The following is a 21,828-nucleotide window of genomic DNA, read 5'->3' on the forward strand; positions in this document are numbered from 1 at the left end:
AAGAGTTAGGTTTAGCTTTTTGGGCTAAACGAATCAAGGGATACGGGGAAAAAAGCAGGAACGGGGTTCAGATTTTAGATGATCAGCCATGATCCTATTGAATGGCTGTGCTGGCTTGAAGGGCCGAATGGCCTACTCCTGCACCTATTTTACTATGTTTTAAAATCATGACGATCAGTCATAAGTACAAGTTGCGGCTGGAGGCATTTTTCAATGTTGGAACAGATTACTAGTGCGGCATTTGTGACAGTTCTGTTACCACAAACCCACATTATTTGAGCTTTGGTAATTACTATTTTCCCAGCAAGTAGACACAGTCCTGGTAACATCAATGTAATTTACAAGCAACATTAACAAGTCTTCGACAATTATGTTAAAAGAATAATGCAGTTGATCCACTGCAATGGAATAAGTGACGAGTAGTTAACCAAATATTGCTTCGACTATTTATTACATAACGCTGTACAATTTAAAGACAAACTCTAAACAATGGTCAAAAGACAGACAGATTTCAGTGTCCAATGTTATCATCTACAGCCTTTAAGCACCATAGTACCTCATGCTACCACACCTCCTAGTACTTCAGAATGCCTTTCCCCAGGTCCAGGCCAGAGTTTAACATGGTGCCTCACAGTCAGATGTAGCCTGTGCTAAACAAGGACATGTTTGAATTTAACAATTAGCCAGAAAAGGAATCTCCTTTGATTTCACCCTACCCACTCCCTTAGCTCTGGACATTGAAGGCAAAGGCAATTCCTATTGAGCTTGAAACTCGGTACAAACTGGGGTCTTTGAGCCTGGTACCAGACCACAGCCAATCAGATGTCTATAGAATTTACAAACAGCTATTTACATTTTTTTTTTTTTAATTGGAAGAAAGAGTACACCATGCTAACCTCCTAACTGTTGGCAGGAAAATTTGAACATTTGTGAAGTCCAATAGTCTGCAGGTTAAAAAGCAAACATGTCATGTGTAGATTCACAGAGATAGCGGACCACAAATATAAAACCTAATTTTGGTTAGATGCTCGGTCTTTATAATTATTTCTGGATTTAAATAATGAAAGAACAATGCTTCAAATTACATTGGGTCTGTCGCGTTCACTATAACAGCTATTTCAATGGGGAAGGAAAGCATAGGAATATTACAATGTATGCCACTTTGTATAAAAATGTTTTTCTTCTGCACAGTTCTGCCATAAGGCTATTGACTGGTAAATCCAGATGATTGGGGAGTAATCTGCATGAATCTCCCAAATGCATGAGATTATGGCAGAACTTCTGAAACAAAGTTTCAATTTGGAATTACTCAAATCATGTTTTATATCAGAGCACACACCAACTGTGACAAATTTCATCCTTCAAGATAATTCAACTTGCATTAAAAGCAAACCTAGCCAAACCAGGTTAGGGAACTCTGCCAGTTTTGCCACCATGCTGCCTGACTCTCAGATTAGCTCTGAGGTGATCTTATAGGAAACAATAGGAAGTTCCCCAGCAAGGTTAAGAAATTCATTAGATCCCATCTGATGGGTCTTCTCTGAAGTTCAAAAAGTAACATTTTTAAAAAATCTACATACTTCACAAGCCTTCTGTTTCCCCACCCATCTTAAAATGGCAGATTGGTTCAAACAAAGAAAACAATGCAACTCCGAGGCTCTCCTTCCTTTTTCATTCAATTTAAGATTGAAACCTGCTTGAGGATTGATATTTCTTGATTCCAAGATGGAATAAAAACGTACCTTCAGTCATAAACAGATTGAGACAAACATTGGACAAACACTGCGTCAGACAAGGTGTAAAGACAAGTTTATCAGGTAGCAATTAACAAGTCTCTACAACACACTATAAAATTACAGTTAGTGTTTAAAGGCTTCTCTCACCGCCCATAACTATTTTGTGACATTTGCCTAACTTTAACAGAAATAAATGGCCGTTACAAGAATAAATAAGGGAAAATGCAAAAAAGGAGCATAATTCATGATTAGCTTAACTAAAGAATTAAACAATTTATATGTGCAATTATAAAAATATTTAAAACCGGGTATGATTAAAGTATCATTAAAGCCACAATATCATATGAGAAATAGAACCACAAATGAACAAAGGGATAGTTATGACCTCATGCCATCCTTACATGGTCCTTTTTGAACTAGGGATCTTCAACATCTCACAACCTAATGCAACAAGAAAACATTTAATTTGCTATCTAGATGGCATATGAATTGACTGTGCTTTAACCGGTTGCTAGGCTAGCAGAGGAGAAAGCCAAATATAATATTGCAGACGCAAATATCATTTGGATATTGCTTAAGAAGAGTTTATTTACCGCAGATGCAAACGAGCGAATAGCATTTTGTACGAGGGGATTTGGAATCTCCTCTTAGTACAGACCCAGCTTTGGGTAGCCTACCCTGGAGATCCTAGTTGTGTCAAATTGCCATATCAAGATGATCAAAAATTGTAAATGTTAAAGGATTTGTTGCCTATCAGCCATTATCATGTTAAAATAACAACTTGTCAAGATTTAGAAGATCAGTAAGTTACTTTAGTGAACTCTGGAGAAAGCCAATTATTTAGAACATGCCTTCCTCACTACTCTAAATAATAGCTCAAAAAGAGAATGACATCAATTTAATTTAATTTTAATGATATTCACTGGGTGTAGCAAGTTAACAAGATGTTGTTTGAATTTGTGTATAAAAAAAAACCCTAAATGCATCAACCCCATCTCAAATAGATTTTGAAGCCATGTTCAGTGCCCCAAGATACCAAGATGGTACGGACAAAAAAATGTACAACACCCTTTGTTCATCTGTGGCATATTTCACATATCCCGTAATTTACAGTTTAAAGAAATACAGATCAAAACACGCCAGCTCTACTGTAACATGTTTTCATTTTGTGCACTACGTCAGGGCTCTCCCCAGCTCGTGTTTGAGCAGTCCATTTCCCCACTGGCATTTTACAGCTTTCCTAGGTGTGGAGGTTGGTGATTGTAGAATTGAGAACACGTGAACGACAGTCAGACTTGGAAACTTTTGAAAGATCTCGCTGAAAAAGGGAAACAAAAATAATGGCTGTTAAACTAGTATGAAGTTAGAATATTAAGGCACAAACTACTTAGATGAATTATGCAACAAACAACTTGTCAAAACTCTTGAAATATGGGACAAGGATGCACACCATGCATTAAAGACATTTAAAATATTAAAAAGTTGAAATGTGAAATTGAGGAGCATGAAGACAAAACCGTCACCCGAAAAGTAATAAATGGCATGACCCAGTAGGACAGCAGCACAGCGGTAGAGACCCAATAGTGGTGCAGCTGGGTTCAAGCGCCAGAGACCTGGGTTCAATCCTGACTATGGGTGCCATCTATACGTTCTCACTGTGACTGTGTGGGTTTTCTCCAGGTGTCCTGGTTTCCTCCCGCACTCCAAAGACATGCAGGTTTGTCAGTTAATCGGCTTCTGTACATTGTACCTAGTGTGTGTAGGATGGTGCTAGTGTACGAGGTGATCACAGGCTCAGTGGGCCGAAGGGCCTGTTTCTACTCTGCATCTACAAAGTCTAAAGTCTAAAGATGCAGCACATCTTGTTAGAAACAGCTTGGTTTGCCATACAGGTCACAATCCACTAATGGCCATCAAACGTTGCCTCTGAGCATGTGTGCAAACATTGAAATAACAAGAATACTAAAATGTTTGATCTGGTTCAAATATTACCAGAAAAAATTTCCATAATTTCAACTTGCAATCCAAACTGCCGAGCATTCAAGATTCCAAAAAAATTACTTCAAAGTGGAGAAGGAAGAAAAATTGTAGATTTGCAAGTAAAGACTGAAACAAATGGGGATAAAGTTTCTGATTTTCTTTCATTTGCAGATATGGAAACCTTATTTATCCTAAGGGAGGCAATTTCGGGAAAATTAACAAGACCACAAAACATCAGGTTGCTTGCAGTAACAGGACAGCTCCACTGGAAGCCAAACTACAGAGGCAAGTCAATAATGTTGATGGGTGATCTAACTGACTGAAAGCAGGAGTTTAATAGAGCACTGGTGCTATTTCTGTGGTGAGGAAATCCAAATCAAGGGATCTTAAAATGAGAGCAAGGTCAGTTAAGACTGAAGTCATTTTGCAATAGTAATGAAAGTTTGGAGATTCCTGGTATTACAAGCAACCAACTTTTCAGGTTTCACATCATTCAATTACTGACTAAAACAGTTATATTGGAAGGTTTTTATGTCTTCAGTCTGAGCACAACTCCTTTGCTTTATTGGATTCACAAAAGTGGTACAACAGCAAAGCTGAAAAAAAGAAACTAGACCTTTGCAAGTGCATAGTTTACCCGAATATTAAGCATAAAATATGCACTGACCGATAATGCAGCACCATCTACCAATCGCTGGCATAGAATGTTACAACTCTCCTGACCTACCTTTGTCAGAATGATTATGAACAGGAAAATTAAGCAAAACTCTGGCCGACTTGAACATGCTCAGTGCACAGAATGAGAAAAACCAGAGGTTAAAGCAAGCGGTGAAATAGGAATCCAGTCATTAGTCTGCCTGTGCATATCCACAATATCTTAATTTAATATTGAAAACCAAGAGTTACTGAGAAATTAAAGGTGTGCAAGTTGCTTTGGACAATCTTCCTCAACCTCCAGCACAGTTGTGAAATTTTAGGTAAACAATCATTTTGCACACATCACCAGAACTACACTTAAAGCACGTGGATAATTAAAAAGTAAATTGCTTTACCCACGAACGGCAAATCGGAAGTAAATCTATAATGGTGAAATACAGGAACAGATTCATCCTAAAGGTGTGCATGTTAGATGTACATTAGTGTATATAGTTTCCACTGTCACTTATGCTACACACTACAACTTCGCCATTTGGAATTGGATCTGCACCTTCAGCAGCTACATTTCGGGGCAGCAGGCAGTGCAGATTCAGGAGGTAGTACTGGAATGGAAAGCAAGTCCAACTCCCAATAGAATATATATACACACATTGCCCAAGGATTCAGGCCTTCAACTACAAGTAACCATTGTAGGAAGCACACATGAACACAATAGGATTTCACTGGGTAATTATAGATATTGGGCAGTATTGGCAAAAGCAATGCAATTAAGCACACACAGCTCAGATGCAAAAGACAACCTCCTGCACACACACCACAATCAGCAACAAAATAAAAAGCAAAATAGCACACAATCAGGATCCACAAACACCAACCACAAATTTGTAAATAGAAGAAATAATTTTTCTGAAGTCATAAGGATTTTTATGCAACATCTGGCCTACATCAGTCATCCAACACAGAGGAAACAGGCCCTTCAGCCCAATATATCCATGGCGACAAAGATGTCCATCTATACTCATCCCACCTACCCACATTTGGCCCAAATCAATTTAAACCTTTCCTAACCATGTGCCGGTCCCAATGACGACTAGTTAGGTAAATATTTATGCAAAGAACATTTTCAGTGCCAATCTTCGTGGATTAAAAATTTGTATCTAGAAAGAACAGGTTGAAGTTATTGTGCAGTTTATGAAAGTTAGAAAATTTAGAAAAAGTTCAATAAATATGGTTCATAGAGTAATAAACTATATGTACAAGATATATTGGAAAGAAGATATATTTTAAAGCCATTGGGTTCAGAAACATTCTGGTGGGGGGGTGATTATACCAGTTTGCAGAATAGTAGAACTGCTACCTCACAGCACCAGAGACCCAGAGACCCATCCTGACCTTGGGTGCTGTCTGTGTGGAGTTTGCACGTTCTTCGTCACCGCATGAGTTTCCCCCGGGTTCTCCGGTTTACTCCCATATCCCAAAGACGTGTGGGCTTGTGGGTTAATTGGTAGAATTGCAAAATGTGTAGGGAGTGAATGAGAATGTGGACATGGCTGAAATAGAGTGGACGTGGAAAGATGTTTCCAACAGTGGGAGAGTCTAGGACCAGAGAACGCAACCTCACAATAAAAGGATGTACCTTTAGAACAGAGATGAGGAGGAATTTATTTTGCAAGAGGCTGGTGAATCTGTGGAATTCAATCTGTGGAGGCCAAGCCATTGGATATTTTTTAAAGTGTTGATTGACAGGTACCTGATTAATAAGCGCATCAAAGAGGTTGAGAGGGGAAAAAAAGATCTGCCATGTTTGAATGGTGAAGCAAATTTGATGGACCAAGTGGGCCTAATTCTTAGACTTGAGATAGTGAGAAACAGACCCTTTGGCCGTACAGACAGCATCCGTAGTCAGAATGTTTAAGAAGGAATGCTGATGCTGGAAAATCGAAGGTAGACACAAATGCTGGAGAAACTCAGTGGGTGAGGCTGCATGTATGGAGCGAAGGAAATAGGCAATGTTTCGGGTCGAGACCCTTCTCTCGAAACGTTGCCTATTTCCTTCGCTCCTTAGATGCTGTCTCACCCGCTGCTACCATCTGCAAATTACTAGAAAAAAATATTAGTAAACATGAACATAAACTGATGTTTCAAATTGCAGAGCAGAGCCTAGAATTGAAATAAAGAAATGAAACGGACAGGTCAGGGGACGATTGTGGTATTGTGGCTTGCTGGATTTATGAACAAATGAGCATCGCAAAACCTGCAGCTAAAACACCATGAAAATTGTACAATACATGGCTTTTTAGCCTAACTGTACACCGGCTAATGCGAGCCATTCAGCCAAATCCCAGCTTTTAGACCAGTCTTTCAAGCAAATATCTACGTACCATTAAATCTAATTGGAAATATTGCTTCCCTGGCATGTTCAGGATCTCCAACACACTAAATGGAAACAAATCGCTCCTCAATGGACACATCTAGTTGAGCTGCTTCTTCACAGCCCCTGTGACCTGGGTTCAAACACCTTCCGTGTACTGCGTGTGGAATGAGCAGATCTCCTGCTCCTTCCATTTCCTACCACATCTCAAAGATGTGCAAGTCAATAGGTTAATTGGTCACTGTACATGACACTGTGCAAGTCTGCAATAGTAACTGAGAGGAGTTAATATTAGGCAAAGTTAAATTGGATTAGGGTAGGATTTGTGTAAATGGGTGCCTAAGGTTCAGCACTGACTCAATGGGCTGAAAGGACTTTATGTTGATATTATATAATGAATTATTAAAATTTCTGCAAATTAATCTCCTGGTCTTTGAAACGCCTGCAAAATGAAACGATCTTCTAGTTCATTTTGTGCTCCAAGAACATGTTTTCAATGAAAATATGAAAGCCTCAGAGCAATCAGAGGATCAGAAGATAAAGATGAGCAAGATTTGAAAGAGTAGTATTGGAAGCAGGCTGGATACCACCTCTGAACAGATCAATACTGGCTTTTTTCCAGTGTGAAGTTCAGTATTTTTGCACATTCTATCGCTAGGCTCTGAACTGAAAACAATATTTGTACTGACTCATTCACTTCACATTCTCACATCCTGACAATGTGTTGATTAAAAGTTTGCATGCAGCTTTTGTTCTACTTTCCTTCAAGTCCCCCACAATCTCCAGCACCAACTGCGTGCTGCCACAGTGATTGGTAGATGACTGCAAAAATTGAAATTACCGCAAACTCAGAATAAGTGGTGGCAACTGAATTTACGCTGAGATTATGCTGCGGAGTGGAGATGCCAGTGGACGCACCACTCACTGCTGTTGAATTTAGATGAGAAATGTTCTCTTTGTTTTTTTCATTGACACCATGGCGTGGGAGCTTCTTAGCAGAATGTCCTGGAGTGCGCACAGATTGTGCTGGCTATGAAAAGAAAGGGAAAGCGTATTAGACTAATATTAGTAAGTAAGTCATTTTTATTTATATAGCACTTTTAAATCAAATCACGTTGAAGCCAAAGTGCTTTACAGAGAAGACATTAGATTACCATACATCCATATAAAATGAAAATTAAAAAAAAGACACTATACACTATAGGACTCAACATGAACATCCCCCCACAGCAGAATCAACACTTTCCACTGTGAGGGAAGGCACCAAAAAGTTCAGTCCTCCTCCTACTAGGCCACGCGAGGTCAGGGCCTATTTGAGGCCTCCGCAGCCACAATGGCGAGCAATTGCCAGCATAGTCAACATTGGTGATGTTGTTGGAAAAGTACAACTTTTAGCATTTTGATATTTTGATGCTGTGCTTAACCAAACTAATCACAGTACACCCACAACACCCTTCAAACCTTAGCTGTGTTGGGGGAAATTAACATTGAGTGGACTTAGCAGGCTGAAGCATCTTTTCTTAGGGATCACACAGTATATAGAGAGCTGATGTAAAACCTTTAGCACACTGTAACTGCTGCAAGAAGGCCAAGAATAGAACTTTGGGGGGGGGGGGGGGAGAATTACGTCATAATGAACAGCAACTTGTGTGTTGTTGATCTCAAATAAGGCTCCAAAAAGCTCCTACACAGCCCTGCCATTACGCAAAAACATTTTTTTTCTTGGTCAGATCAATGCAAATTGAAAAACATCTTAACACGGGGTAGGGATCCAACTGTGGAGCCTTTGTAACTGATGCACACCATTTAAAAAAAAAAAAAATCATGGTACTGTATATACTGTTAAAAATGATATTGGTTCTTATATTTGTAAATCTAACAACTTAAACACTCAACATGTCTGCCAAGATAATAAAAAGCATGCAACCTGGCGACTGACCTTGCGTCCGGACAAAGGGGGTCGGGAGATTGGAGAGAAACAGACACTATTTCCAATAGCACAGCGAAAAGTGCTGTTGGGTGTAGCATTAACAATCGATGTACCATTTATCTGCGACAAAAGTAGGAAAGAGAAAATATTAACACAGGGCTGTGGTCAAAAGCACATCTAGATTTTTGTTTAAATAGCAGAACCAAAGTTAAACAGAAACCACTTACAACATTCACAGCCATGCTGTGCAAAATTACAAGATTAGTAACTTTCAATAAATACAATACAGATCATAGTATTAATTAGGATTAATGATGACAGTAGATATGAAATATTGAAATGTAATGTCAAGTGGTTAGAGTACTCTAATTCCCCCCCTCCCCCCCAATTATCAATATGGTAGGATTCACAATGTAGCCACTGCTTTAATATGACAGTTCCATCGCGCGTGGAGCTCGCAGTCTCTGGTTAGAGACCTACTTTGGGAGCTCCTAGCCGCAGGAACTTCGATCGCCCCGACACAGGAGCTACGATCGCCCCGACTGCGGATGGTTCGACTGTCCCGGCCATGGGAGAATAAAGAGGAAGAAGATAAGACTTTATTGCCTTCCATCACAGTGAGGAACGTGGGGAATCCACTGTGGTGGATGTTTATGTTAATTTTTATGTAGATGTGTGTCTTGTTGCTTTTTTGTTTAGTATGGCTGTATGGCCATTTGAATTTCACTGTAACTTATTGGTGCATGTGACAATAAACTGACCTTGACCTTAAGTATGGTCAATCACCAAAAATGAAAATGATCTGCACTTATTACTACTTGTATACATATTCAGAACATTTACCTTCCGTATTTTCCCTGGCGTAGTCAGAGTGTTAACCCTTCGCTTGCTTGGTGTTTTCGGAGCACTGCCATACAGCATTTCCTCTTCAATCAGTTTACTCTTCTTCTGTTGCTGCAATAAAACAATGTCCAATTCATAAGTAATCAGACATTTGTTGGACCTTTCGTACATCAATCATATTTGGCTTTTGGCACACGAGAGCCTCCACTTCCTACTAGGTACAGATATTTTTGCTTTCAGAACTAAGGGACTCACGGAACTCATGGATTTAGAGAGGTACAATCAAACTAATACAAGGCAATATTCAATAGGGAATTAGCATATCATACACCCTGCTGCAACTACCATTTCAAACATGCAACCTTAAGGGTCCGTTCCACTTACGCGATTTTTTTCGGCGACTGCTGGCACCCATCAGTCACAGCAGGTGGCCGGAAATTTTCAACATGTTGAAAATCTAGCGGCGACCAGAAAATGTTGCAGGGTGACATCTGCATGGTCGTGAGTAGTCACCGCCACTGGATTTTCAACATGTTGAAATTTTTCTCCCACCTGCTGCGACTATGACGGGTGCCGACAAGTCGCTGAAAAGAAACGGTCATGTGGCTCTTTAGTCATCACGAGTTTTTACTGGAGAGAGAAATCTTCATGATTCAATTTCTTTCCCAAATTTTGACTCGACAACAACAACGGTAGGCATGAAAATGGATAAATCTGCCTTCATCAGTCGAATGTTAAAATGATAGCAAAGTAATAATCACAAAGGACAAATTGTGGCCTTACCCGCTCTTGCTTCTCGCGCTCTTTCTCCAATTTATGTAGCTCCCATTGCTCAGATACATATTCCATAAAATTTTGTCCATTAACCAGAAAATGTGAACATTGCTCCTGTTCCCAGGCATCAATCTGCATTTTCAACTCTTCTTCCAGCTAAAATATACAGCAATTTATTAGTACTTTAGCAGGAATATTTAAAATGGGAAACATTAGAAGCAGCTGACACTCCAGAGAAAGGTAACCGTTTTCAATTGAGTGTTGACTGTTTGAACAATCCCATTCAAGAAATATTCTATCAGTGACGAGGCACTATAAATTATCAGACACAAGCACAGTTATGAAAACACAAACGGAAAGTTGGCTCATATACAGGGAACTGGAATACCAAGCTTGCAAATTATGCTTTAGCTGTTCAAAACAGATACCATCTTGAGAATGCTATTTGGTTGTGGCATTCCAATCTGAAAGGCACTTCCTGAAGTTTTGATAATTGAGGGCGATCAAATTAAAACATTTGAAATTAAGTTTTAATAGAAGAGGTATAAATTTCTGAACAAGAGGACAATCAGCAGATTAAAATGGAACCAGGAAGCATTTTCCTTCTTTTTAAAGAAATATATTATGCTCCCTCCAAAAGGTTGCAGGTTTAATAGAATCAGAGGGTTTTTTTTTTTTAATTCTTAACAGTATCTAAACTAAATAGAATCAAAAGTAAACAGATAAGAAACAAACCAATTACTAACTAATTAAATGATAGAACAGGCTTGAGGTGCTCAGTAATCTTCACTGATTCACTCATTTTAACATGACAACTGTTAAGAAATTGTGTGTCAAAATACTGAGTACTATCTGCTAACACATAAATGTTTCAGCTCAGCAGATTCCACCAGTAGGCGCCTTTGAGGCAGCCCCGCCGACAGTCTGTCTGTCCTTTTCATCTTTTTTTTGTTATTTTGAGTGAATTTTAAAAGTTTGTGTTAATGTTCTCTGGTTTGTTTTATGTGGGTGGAGGAGGGGGTCGGGAGAAAATTATTTTCCCCAATCTCTTACCTTGCCAGAGATGCGATTGGCTTCCGGATCGTATTTCCGGTCACTCTGCGGCCTAACATAGAGGGGCTGGAGATCTACTCTGATTTGATTTTGAACCCCACTGCAGGGCGTGGACTTGCCATCGGAGCTGATCCCTTGCTCCAATCGTGGCCTGCTGACTTTAACATCAGGAGCTCACAGTCTCGGGGGAGGCCGAGTCGGGAGCTCCAAAAGCCGCACGACATTTGACAAGCCCCAACCCGGGTCAGATCACCCGATTCCCCCCGATGCAGGAGCTTGATCGCCCCGACGCCGGCTATACGAGTAAGATCATCCTGTCAACGGAAGGTTTGAGGCCCCCGACTGTTGGACTGGACAGTGAGGAATGTGGAGGAGTCAGTGGTGAATGTTTATGTTTAAATGTATTTTGTGTGTTCTGTTGCTTTTTATTAGTATCAAATTCCTCGTATGTTGCAAAACATACTTGGCTAATAAAGTGTGATTATTATGATGATGACCAAAGTTATCTCCATTTTACACTAAAGTTTGGATGTCACTTCAGCCACTCCTTGTTTATGTACACAGATGAATCTCCCGATAACAATAGTAAAGGTGTGCGATGTGATAATTTCAGACTAAATCATAGATTGCAATTTGTTCAGGGTAAACGTGCATTATTACATACTTTGGGCAACATTTTATACAGCTTAGTTCTCTGCTTCTCCTCCTTTAAAAGGTTGCCTCCTCGGTTGGCAAAGCGGTTTGGGTCAGATGCTTTCTTCTGTAAACAGAATTTTTTTTTAATGTTAGTATTTGTTTCAATTAAATTGCTTCCAACCTGGTTAACTATACAGGGGCTCTTGGGGTTATATAAGACCTGATTTACTGAAATCCAACTTTACACAAGTTGTCCCATGACGTTTAAAGATTTCTAAATGGCAATAATAGTAAAATGGTTCTTTGTTCCATTACGGGCAATTATTCAATGAAATAAAGCCACAGCAAGTGCCCGAGTTACACATAGACTGGAAACACTACATAATCCTATATATCCAATTCTGATTGCAAGGAACAACTGGGGCCTGGAGCTTTCAAGAGGGCTGCTCAAGAACCCCACAATAGCACAATCTAATGAACCACAAATAATTTGTTACTTACCTCAAACCCGAGGTAAAGCTGCCAATTTTCTTCCCACTTCCAGACACCCTCAAATAGCTGCTGGTGGGCTTGATAGTGCTGCTTTAATCGGTTCAGCTCATAGTTATGAAGCTGCAATAAATCCTCTGTATATTCCTCTTTTAGGGAAAGCAAAAAATACATTTTAGCATGTAAACGAGCAGCTTCAAATTACCTGCCCCAATCAAAGTTTCATCAAAAGAACATTTCATCAAAATAGAACATTACAGTGCAGAAATAGGCCAAGTTGCTTTTACATCTTTGCATCTGTCTACATATCGACTCCCTTATCTCCCAGGCAATTGGGAGGCTCATAGTATAATCTCATCAGAAAATTGTACCTTTCTTATTTTTGAGCTCTCGTCATAAAGCCTCAATTTCACGGAAGCCCCAGAGCTGTTCGGCCTTGCATTTAAATAAACACACTTCAGCCCATCAATCTCACCATGTTCATTAACCTGTACCTGCCCGTACTTCCTTTCAGACTCGTCATAACCTTTACCTTGTCATCAGGTCTGTCCAATTGCTGACCTGGTTTTGAAAGTTGTTACCCTAGTTTAAACCCTCCCGGTTAGCACATGTGAACCTCCCTGCGAAGATATTGGATAATGATGTAGCTCTGAGTTGGAGCTCTGGTCAAAGAGAATCACAATACAATTGCCATTGGCAAGAAAATTTCACATTTCGTTATGGCAGCATGAATCCGCATCACAGGCATACAAGTCCCTGAATCAAAAAGACCTTCATTTGCATTTCCCATTACCATCATTCAGGGTGTCTTCCAGGCTACAACAGAGACTTGCATCACAGCATATTAGACAATTATTTTAGCATCAAAATATTTTAAAAAGTTAAACCTTCATAATATGGAGCAAATGCTTGGCGCTGTTCAGAGCTGAAGAAACATTTCTCCCAGTATGATGCTAGCTCTTGTCGGACAGCTTCAATCACACTTTTCATGTTCTGTAATTTCAGGACTTCAAGATGCTGCAATTGTGTCTGTAACTGGATCACAACATTCATTATTTTTCATCAGCTTACCAAGAATTACTACTTGACTCCATTGAATTAGAGAATAACCCTATAATGTGCTTAAGGAATAAGACTTCCAAAAAAGAATATATATGGTTGAAAATATTTAACTACGTTAATTAAACATTAGTGTGATATTTAGCAAACATAGAAGCTTCAGGATATGTGAAGTAACTGCTGTTAAATATTTAAGCTGCTCCCAGTCCCAGCCTGAAACTATGCACCATTTATACACAATGGCAAGTGCCATTAGCTTCACCATTAATTTAGCAGCAAAAAATATAAACATATACACACACAAAAATACTTACCATTTGCAATGTTTTTGCCCTGGATCCAACCATGTGTACAGCAAATGCATTGCGTTCTTCATCAGAAATCTTCAACCAGTCCCACAGGTTAATTATTTGACTTCTCAGCTCTGAACATATGGCTTCATTTTCAGCTCTCTTCTTCTCCAGCTGAAGAGAAATAGGTTTCATAATTAGCCAGCAGTTTTATACCCACCAAGCAAGCACACAAAGGGTAGACTTTCACTTAAGAAGTTTATTTAACTGTACTGACAAAACACATTAGCAAGCACGCCAGGAACATGATCTCAGCCGGATGATCCACAGGTTGCGACAAATCCACAGAAATAAACCAAGAAAACTTTCCAACGCAAGCTGGATACCAAACAGAACGGCTATTTTATTCACTAGTGGACGGCTAAAATAGTCATTATTTGCATAAATGGGGCAAGAAATTGAAAAGCATTTTTAGTATAGCCATTGTATTGTCCTGGTTAGCTGGTCATAAGCAATCAACCACAAGATTCAAAGAGATACTAGGTCTCTTATGAATAATCAGTCAAAAATATAAATAAATACATTCCCCTATTTTCAATATAGCTGTCATTTTTATTCCCCATAAGATTACAAGTCAAAAGCAAAAGTATAGTGAAGAATTTTGAGATTGCTCCAAGATTGATAGAGATAAAAAGCTGCTTGCATTTATGTACCCACCTGTTGAAGTAATGTTATTAGACCTAGAATATTCGCATTGGATAAACAAAATGCATCCTCATCTTCACACACAATATCTCTCTCAAAGCTAGTGTCAGGAAGCTGATCCAGTTCATCCATGCACAAAATGATTTTTTTCTTTGTCTCTACAAACTCAGCCCTTCTGCGCTCCTAAAATTAAAGAATAAAACATTTCGAACAGGGAATTCAATAGATATACATTACATCAATAAGAAGATGACAGTTTATACAAATTAAACAGTGGAATGCTTCTTATTTCTATATCTCCTATATAATGAAACAAGGGTAGCTACAGATTACAAAAACATTACTAAACCTCTTTTGAGTCACCTTTCAACCAAATCTCAGCTTTATTTACCCGGATTTATACCATTTCAATTTTTATTTGAATGGTGAACAATTATTCAAAGCTACAATTAGTTACACTTCCACAGTTGTCTCGTTAAGTGCCGGTTTCCAGATCACAGAAACATCATCTTAAAGTTTAAACCATGCCATGTTCAGGAAAGTTAGGCATCAGATTTGTACAAGTCTGTACACAGTCTTGCACATTTGGATGCTCCAGACCACACAGGTCAACAGGACACTTGCACAAGACACCCTAGTATTAGTTAAAATACTAATTAAATATAGGTGTGAACTGCTGCTTTAATATCCCAGATTGTATTTTACCTTTTCTTCATTCAGTGAAGCAATGTGCGCATGGAATGCATCTAGCTGTTCAATACTGGGGACAACATCAACATCAATGGAGTAGCCTGTTGTACAGAGAATGTCACAAAGTTCGTCATCTTGTTCTTTAAGGCAGTTCATTTTAGCCATTCTCTCTTTCTTCTCCTTCAAGAGGACCTCCAAACGAGTCCGCAGATCTTTCTCCAGCTGCAGCATTGTGCAATTTTCTTCTGGCTGTCACAAATACAAATTTAAATTGTTAATTAGATAGTGGGGGGGGGGCGGGGGATATTTTATTTCATTCCTCCCTCCAACACACTCTTTAAAAATCTGAGGGGAGGTGAGTTTTAAATCTTACCAGACATGCAGTTAACCCAAGGTCCTGACACACTGCATGGAGCTCTTTCTGGCACATTGTAATACTCTTTTTCAGCCGTTGCCTTAAATTTTCCTCCTCTGCAATCATCATTTCCAATAGGCCCTGCGTGGAAATAGGTGACAAACACCGTTTCTTGAAAGGATTTTGATACATATTTAAAATCAACCAAAAGAGTCTAAAATTCCCACAACCATCAACATTGGGAACAAGTACTATTTTATTGCCATCGTATCCGTTTTTGAAAAAGGAATAATGAGAAGCCAATTCATTTTAAAGGGTTTAAGAAAAATTAAATCTGTGCTGTCTGATTTAAAAAAAAAGACAAAATAGCAGCAGAAGCCAGATTACAGAAGAGTAACCTGCCCACCTCATGGCTGAATTTATCTCAATCAAGAAAGATGGTCAGATTTACTGCATTTATAGTGTTCAATTTGCCAATAGCAAAATCAAGGGAACATAACATATTATTCTGCACATTTGCTGTTAATAAAAAACTAAATCGTATAGAGTGTGATCCCGATGGCCAATTGCACCATTTCAAAATGCCAGCGGAAACAGTAAAGTGCCATATTTGAACGTGCAAGACATAACAGGCAGTCTAGATCAGGACTGCCTTTGTACTGCATATTGTTGCATAACTTTTCTATAAGGATACACTCCAATTTATATTTTAAAAATCGCATTCTTTATTCCCAAGAATGCTTTACTCCACTTGCCTTAATGTGCTTTTTAACAACTTCTGTCCTTTGCATTCTCTGATCTTCTGGAATTCCAATCTCTTCCCAGATATTTCGAAGATGGGAAAGTGCTGCATTGAGGCAGCTGACTGACTCTGTGGCCAGTGCATCACTGTAAAAAAGACAAAATGTTGTGTGTTGTCATATATGAATACAAGACGCACAAAATATTAAAAAAAGACTTTCAGCTCGGCTTCAAATGAGAAAACTCAAATCTCACAATGACCTGATCAGATGACAAACTCAAAATCCTACAAATGCATCATATTTCTCAGTATTATTTACGGCAGCACTAAGGTTAAAAAAAGACCTTGCTCTTGGCAACCGTATACCCACGATTTCAATGCACACTACCAATGAAGCAGCTTCAAAGCTCAGGGACAAAACAGCCATATAACTATGGCAGCAGGTTGGAAACAGGTTGGTGGAATGGGCAGCCAATGTAGTTAGAATATGAAATATACTGCTTTCAGATGTGGTGGAGAAAAGTTTCATAGTAGGGTCAGTACAAACATGATGGGACCAATGACATCTCACTCGTGTCCAGTCTGTGTTTCTACAAGACTGAACTGAGATGGAGCAGACTAATGTCATGGGAGGCATAAAATAATCAGATTGCCACAAAAACATCTGCTATGGTAATGTTTATCATGGAGGAAAATATACCATCCTACCTGATCTGGTCTGTGTGCCCTTCAGGCCCACTACCCCCAACAGTTCACAGAAATGGCTCAGAGAGAAAATAAAGATTGGTAATAAACATTGGGTTTGCCACATCATCATCCTACAAGCAAATGAAGATGTTGGGAATTTCATTCCAGGTGCATTGAAGGGCTAGGATGCTGAGACGCAACAGAAAGTTAGTAATGTGAAGATACAGGCTAAAAAGTTCTCAGATGTTCACAAAGAGGTTGCAAACTGGTTTGATCCAAATTGCCCATTTCCCTTTTATCCCCTCCCTTTACAATTCTCTCCTTCTCTGACATTCTTTTGTCTCTTTGCCTTTGTCACTTACTCCACTCATCTGCAATCTAATCCACATCCTATATCCACTAATCATTTGCCAGCATTGTTCATCTTTCTTCCTGCACCCCCACACTCCAGTCAGTCTGAAGGGTCCCGATCTAAAACATCACCCGACAGCTGTCCCTAGAAGCTGCCTGACCCACTGAGTTCATCCAGCACTTGGTATTGTGCTCAGGTTTCCAGCATCTGCAGCATCTTGAAATGACACCTGAAATTTTGGAGGTAGTATGAAGTCTTTGTGAAGTCTAAAATAAAAACAAGATAGTGAGTAGACTGTAGAGTTTACGATTAACTTGGGCTCAAAGTTCACGCTCAATTCTCCGATTCAATTTGAGAGTGACCAGGTAGGAGAATAATTAACGACAAGCACGTCGCATTTGTACTGGGAATAAAGGGAAAAGCAATCCAGCTCATAGGGATGGGTAATAAATGCTGCTATTGCCAACAGACTCCATGATACCACAAGAAACAAAACCAAACTCATGCCCTTGGGGTGATGTTGACACAAATTTGGGGGTAGGGTGGGAGAGAGAAGGAGAAGAGAAAATGGGGGCAGAGAGAGCAAAGACAGTTGGTTGGAAGACAGCTGTAGATAAATGAGATGGAGGCAGAGGTTTGGGGGAGATTTATGGTGATGCAGAGTGGCAAAAAGGGAACTTCTACTACAAATGTTGGGTCTACTTTCTTTGGCACTGAACCAAGTATAGCAAGTGAACTGGTCAAAAAAAGGAAAGAATCAAGACTTTTCAATAACTCTCTGACCAAAATATGTGTCGTCCCACCCGCTAAACAGAGGGATAAAACAATGTAATAATAACTGCTAAACATTAGCGAAATCAAAGGATATGGGAACAGGCTGGATAACCATAGAAAGCAGGCCAGAGCATGCTAAATAGTGAAACAGATTAAGGTGCCCGAATAGCCTCATCCTATTTCTGATGTTCTTAAATAGCGACGATCCAATATTAAATACTTATTTTCAATCAATAGCTTCAACTCCTACCAAGGAAGATTTCTAGCTATTATTTAATATACTAGATAATCAACTTTTAAACAGACTTTTAAAAAGAAAATTTAGGAAAATCTTTCAGTCAAAAAAATACATTGTTGATTCATACTCTATACCCTTCGCGTCTATACTGCATTACATGCTAAATATGAATGACAGGGTTGTTTCAAACACAATGTCACACTGTACCCTGAAGATAGTTTTAACGAGACACAAAACAAACTGCTGGAGGAGCTGGGCCCTTCTGTTTAAATGAGTCAACGCCTTACTCTGGAATTCTAAAAACTCAGTGCGAGTGACCGTCTGGAGTAACACACCCCCAGTTTATTCTTCAGCCACAAACAACCTGCTGGGGAGAAACGGAAAGGGGACATTTGGGACAAGATCCTTCTTCAGAGTCCCGACTCCAAAGGTCACCCATTCCTTTTCTCCAGAGATGCTGCCCGACCCGCTGAGCTACTCCAGCATTTTATGTGTATCTTCTATTTAAACCAGCATCTGCAGTTCCTTCCTACTACACAGCGGATATTTGGGGGTGGGGGGACTTCATAAGTGAGAGGAGCAGAATTGGGCCATTCGGCCCATCAAGACTACCCCCGCCGTTCAATCATGGCTGATCTATCTTTCATAGAAACATAGAAAATAGGTGCAGGAGTAGGCCATTCGGCCCTTTCCCTCCTAACCCCATTCTCCTGCCTTCTCCCTACAAGCCATGACACCCCTCTGGTTTATTATTTGTTGTTAGGCGTGTATCCTTCTCACCATGGAGAGTCAAGAAGGTTTAACTGTGATCAACACAAGGAAATTATTACTTGCTGAAGAAGGGTCTCGACCCAAAACGTCACCCATTCCTTCTCTCCAGAGATGCTGCCTGTCCCGCTGGGTTCTTGGTTTCTTGGTCCTCCAAAATATTCCAAATGGAATTTAAACTGGAGGTCAGATGGCAACATTTTGTGCCCACCTGAAATTATTACTTGCTGCAACTATACAGTCCATCAACATACTTATAACACAACACATACATATAGAATAAAGTGACTAAATGACAAATTATGAGTAATACCAGGTCACCAGACCATAAGAGCTGACCAGAGAGCGCGCCGGTTGGGTCACTTCTCGCTGCGGCCACTCTCTGACCACTGGCTACAGCGGCCGCAGCCGGCGCCGACCCGGGGGAAGGGAGTGGAGAGCGGCCACAGCGCAGGCACCGGAGCCGGATTCACACCCACCTTTTTCTCACCATCCTCCGGCCCCGCTCCCCGTGTCCGGCTGCTGGTCTCCGGCCTCTCCCTCAGTGTCCGGCTCCTGGTCTCTGGTCTCCGGCCTCTCCCTCAGTGTCCGGCTCCTGGTCTCCGGCCTCTCCCTCAGTGTCCGGCTCCGGCTCTTCTCAGTGTCCCCAGCCTCGCTCTCCGGCCCCCGTTAATCCGTGTCTACTCCCTCTCCGTGTGTCCGGTCTCTCCGGCCGCTGTTACTCAGTGTCCGGTCTCTCCGTGTGTCCGGTCTCTCCGGCCGCTGTTACTCAGGGTCCGGTCTCTCCGTGTGTCCGGTCTCTCCGGCCGCTGTTACTCAGTGTCCGGTCTCTCCGTGTGTCCGGTCTCTCCGGCCGCTGTTACTCAGTGTCCGGTCTCTCCGTGTGTCCAGTGTCCGGTGTCTCCGGCCGTCGCGCCGCGTCTCCTCTCCCGCGGCCGTTGCTCCTTCGCCAATTTCAAATCTCCAACGGCCAACCGCCGCAGCGCTCCCATTGGCTCCGTCTGACGTCAGGGGCGATGACATCACCTGATGATGCGCGGGCGGCGGCGGGCAGGGCTGGCGCATGCGCGGCCCGCTCCCACTGCAGCCCGGCCACAGGGAGCGAGCAGTCGGTCCCACATGAAGCAACGAGCTCACTCGTCGTTAGTCCAAGCCAAAGATCCTATAGCTCCTCCAGTATCTTTGGTCCAAGCTGCGAGCAGGCGTCTGAACTTGAACCTGGCACAATGCACATTACATATTATGATTTGTATACATTGTGTATGCAAGCAAAGAATTTCACTATGCCTCGTCACAAGTGACAATAAAGTATTTAGAAGATTGAGAGGGGATCTTATAGAAACTTACAAATTCTTAAGGGGTTGCACAGGAACTAGATGCAGGAAGATTCCTCTCCTTCCTCAGCCCCCCTGATGTTAGGGAAGTCCAGGACAAGGGGCTACACAGCTTAAGGATAAGGGGGAAATCCTTTAAAACCGAGATGAGAAGAACTTTTTTTCCACAGAGTGGTGAATCTCTGGAACTCTCTGCCACAGAGGGTAGTTGAGGCCAGTTCATTGGCTATATTTAAGAGGGAGTTAGATGTGGCCCTTGTGGCTAAGGGGCGCAGGGGTCGTATGGAGAGAGCCAAAGTACTATAGCTACTGAGTTGGATGATCAGCCATGATCACATTGAATGGCGGTGCAGGCTAGAAGAACCGAATGGCCTACTCCTACACCTAATTTCTATGTTTCTATTTATATGCTCACTTGGTTCTTGGTTTCTTGGTCCTCCAAAATATTCCAAATGGAATTTAAACTGGAGGTTTTTCAATTTAAACAAGGAGAGTTACTTGCTGTAACTATACATGTTTACATGCACATTAATGTATAACGTTGTTAGTACCTCCAACAATGTAAAGCACTTTGGCCAACGAGAGTTGTTTTTTAAATGTGCTATAGAAATGAAAGTAACTTGACATGATATTAATGCACAACATATATATATCTATATAATAATAACAATCTGCCATTGCATTTTGCAAATTGGCACTTTGGGCTCCAAAGTTTCCACCCTTTAGTCCGAGGGTGATGAATCTGTGGAATTCATTACCTCGGAAGGCTGTGGAGGCCAAGTCAGTGGATATATTTACGGCAGAGATGGATAGATTCTTGTTTAGTACATGTGTCAGAGGTTATGGGGAGAAGGCAGGAGAATGGGGTTAGCCATGATTGAAAGGCCGAATAAACTTGATGGGCCAAATGGCCTAATTCTGCTTCTATCACTTTTGATCTTATGAAATAATTAAAAAAACAACCACTTCTTATTTTGAAGAAGAAAATGAGCTGTGTTTTATTAAAATGCAGATGCTAGAAATCTAACATAATAACAAAGCATACCACTTGCTCTACCACAGATGTGACCTGATTTGCTTAGTATATCCATTAGTTTCTATTATTATTTTACTTTTAAACTGTTTTCACACTGCTGGGAACAAGGCAAGGATTGTGGACGGACAGGTCACTGTCTGTGCATAGCTCCTCCTAGAAATCCAAACAAGGAAACCAGTTTAACTAGAGTAGAGACACTTAAAGAAACATTACTGCTTTGGACTGAACTTTACCCTGTCCTCCAGCAATAAAATTACAAATCAATCTGTAATGTTTACACCCAAATATTAAAATCACTTTTTTTTTTTTAAAGAAACAGAGTATAAAAT

At 40.5% G+C, this 21,828-nt stretch overlaps 1 protein-coding gene across 4 annotated transcripts; it reads right to left on the minus strand.

The window, feature by feature from the left end:
- Nucleotides 1-432: 432 nt before the first annotated feature.
- prc1b (protein regulator of cytokinesis 1b) lies at nt 433-20,096 on the minus strand. Of its 4 annotated transcripts, XM_055662578.1 has the most exons (15): nt 19,704-20,095; nt 19,609-19,663; nt 16,324-16,456; nt 15,587-15,709; nt 15,229-15,462; nt 14,536-14,706; nt 13,843-13,992; nt 13,357-13,504; nt 12,482-12,618; nt 12,009-12,104; nt 10,301-10,447; nt 9,518-9,628; nt 8,684-8,794; nt 7,586-7,774; nt 433-3,054 (listed from the first exon to the last, which is right to left on the minus strand). In XM_055662578.1, the coding sequence occupies exons 2-15, from the start codon at nt 19,620-19,622 to the stop codon at nt 2,977-2,979; spliced, it is 1,842 nt and encodes a 613-aa protein (XP_055518553.1). In that variant the 5' UTR covers nt 19,623-19,663; nt 19,704-20,095; the 3' UTR covers nt 433-2,976. The 4 variants fall into 4 exon arrangements, with proteins under 4 accessions (XP_055518553.1, XP_055518554.1, XP_055518555.1 ...); XM_055662579.1 differs by having other exon boundaries at nt 7,622-7,774; nt 19,609-20,096; XM_055662580.1 differs by having other exon boundaries at nt 7,663-7,774; nt 19,609-20,095.
- Nucleotides 20,097-21,828: the final 1,732 nt, after the last annotated feature.

This window comes from Leucoraja erinacea, chromosome 36 (genome assembly GCF_028641065.1).
Source record: "Leucoraja erinacea ecotype New England chromosome 36, Leri_hhj_1, whole genome shotgun sequence".
NCBI lineage: Eukaryota > Metazoa > Chordata > Chondrichthyes > Rajiformes > Rajidae > Leucoraja > Leucoraja erinaceus.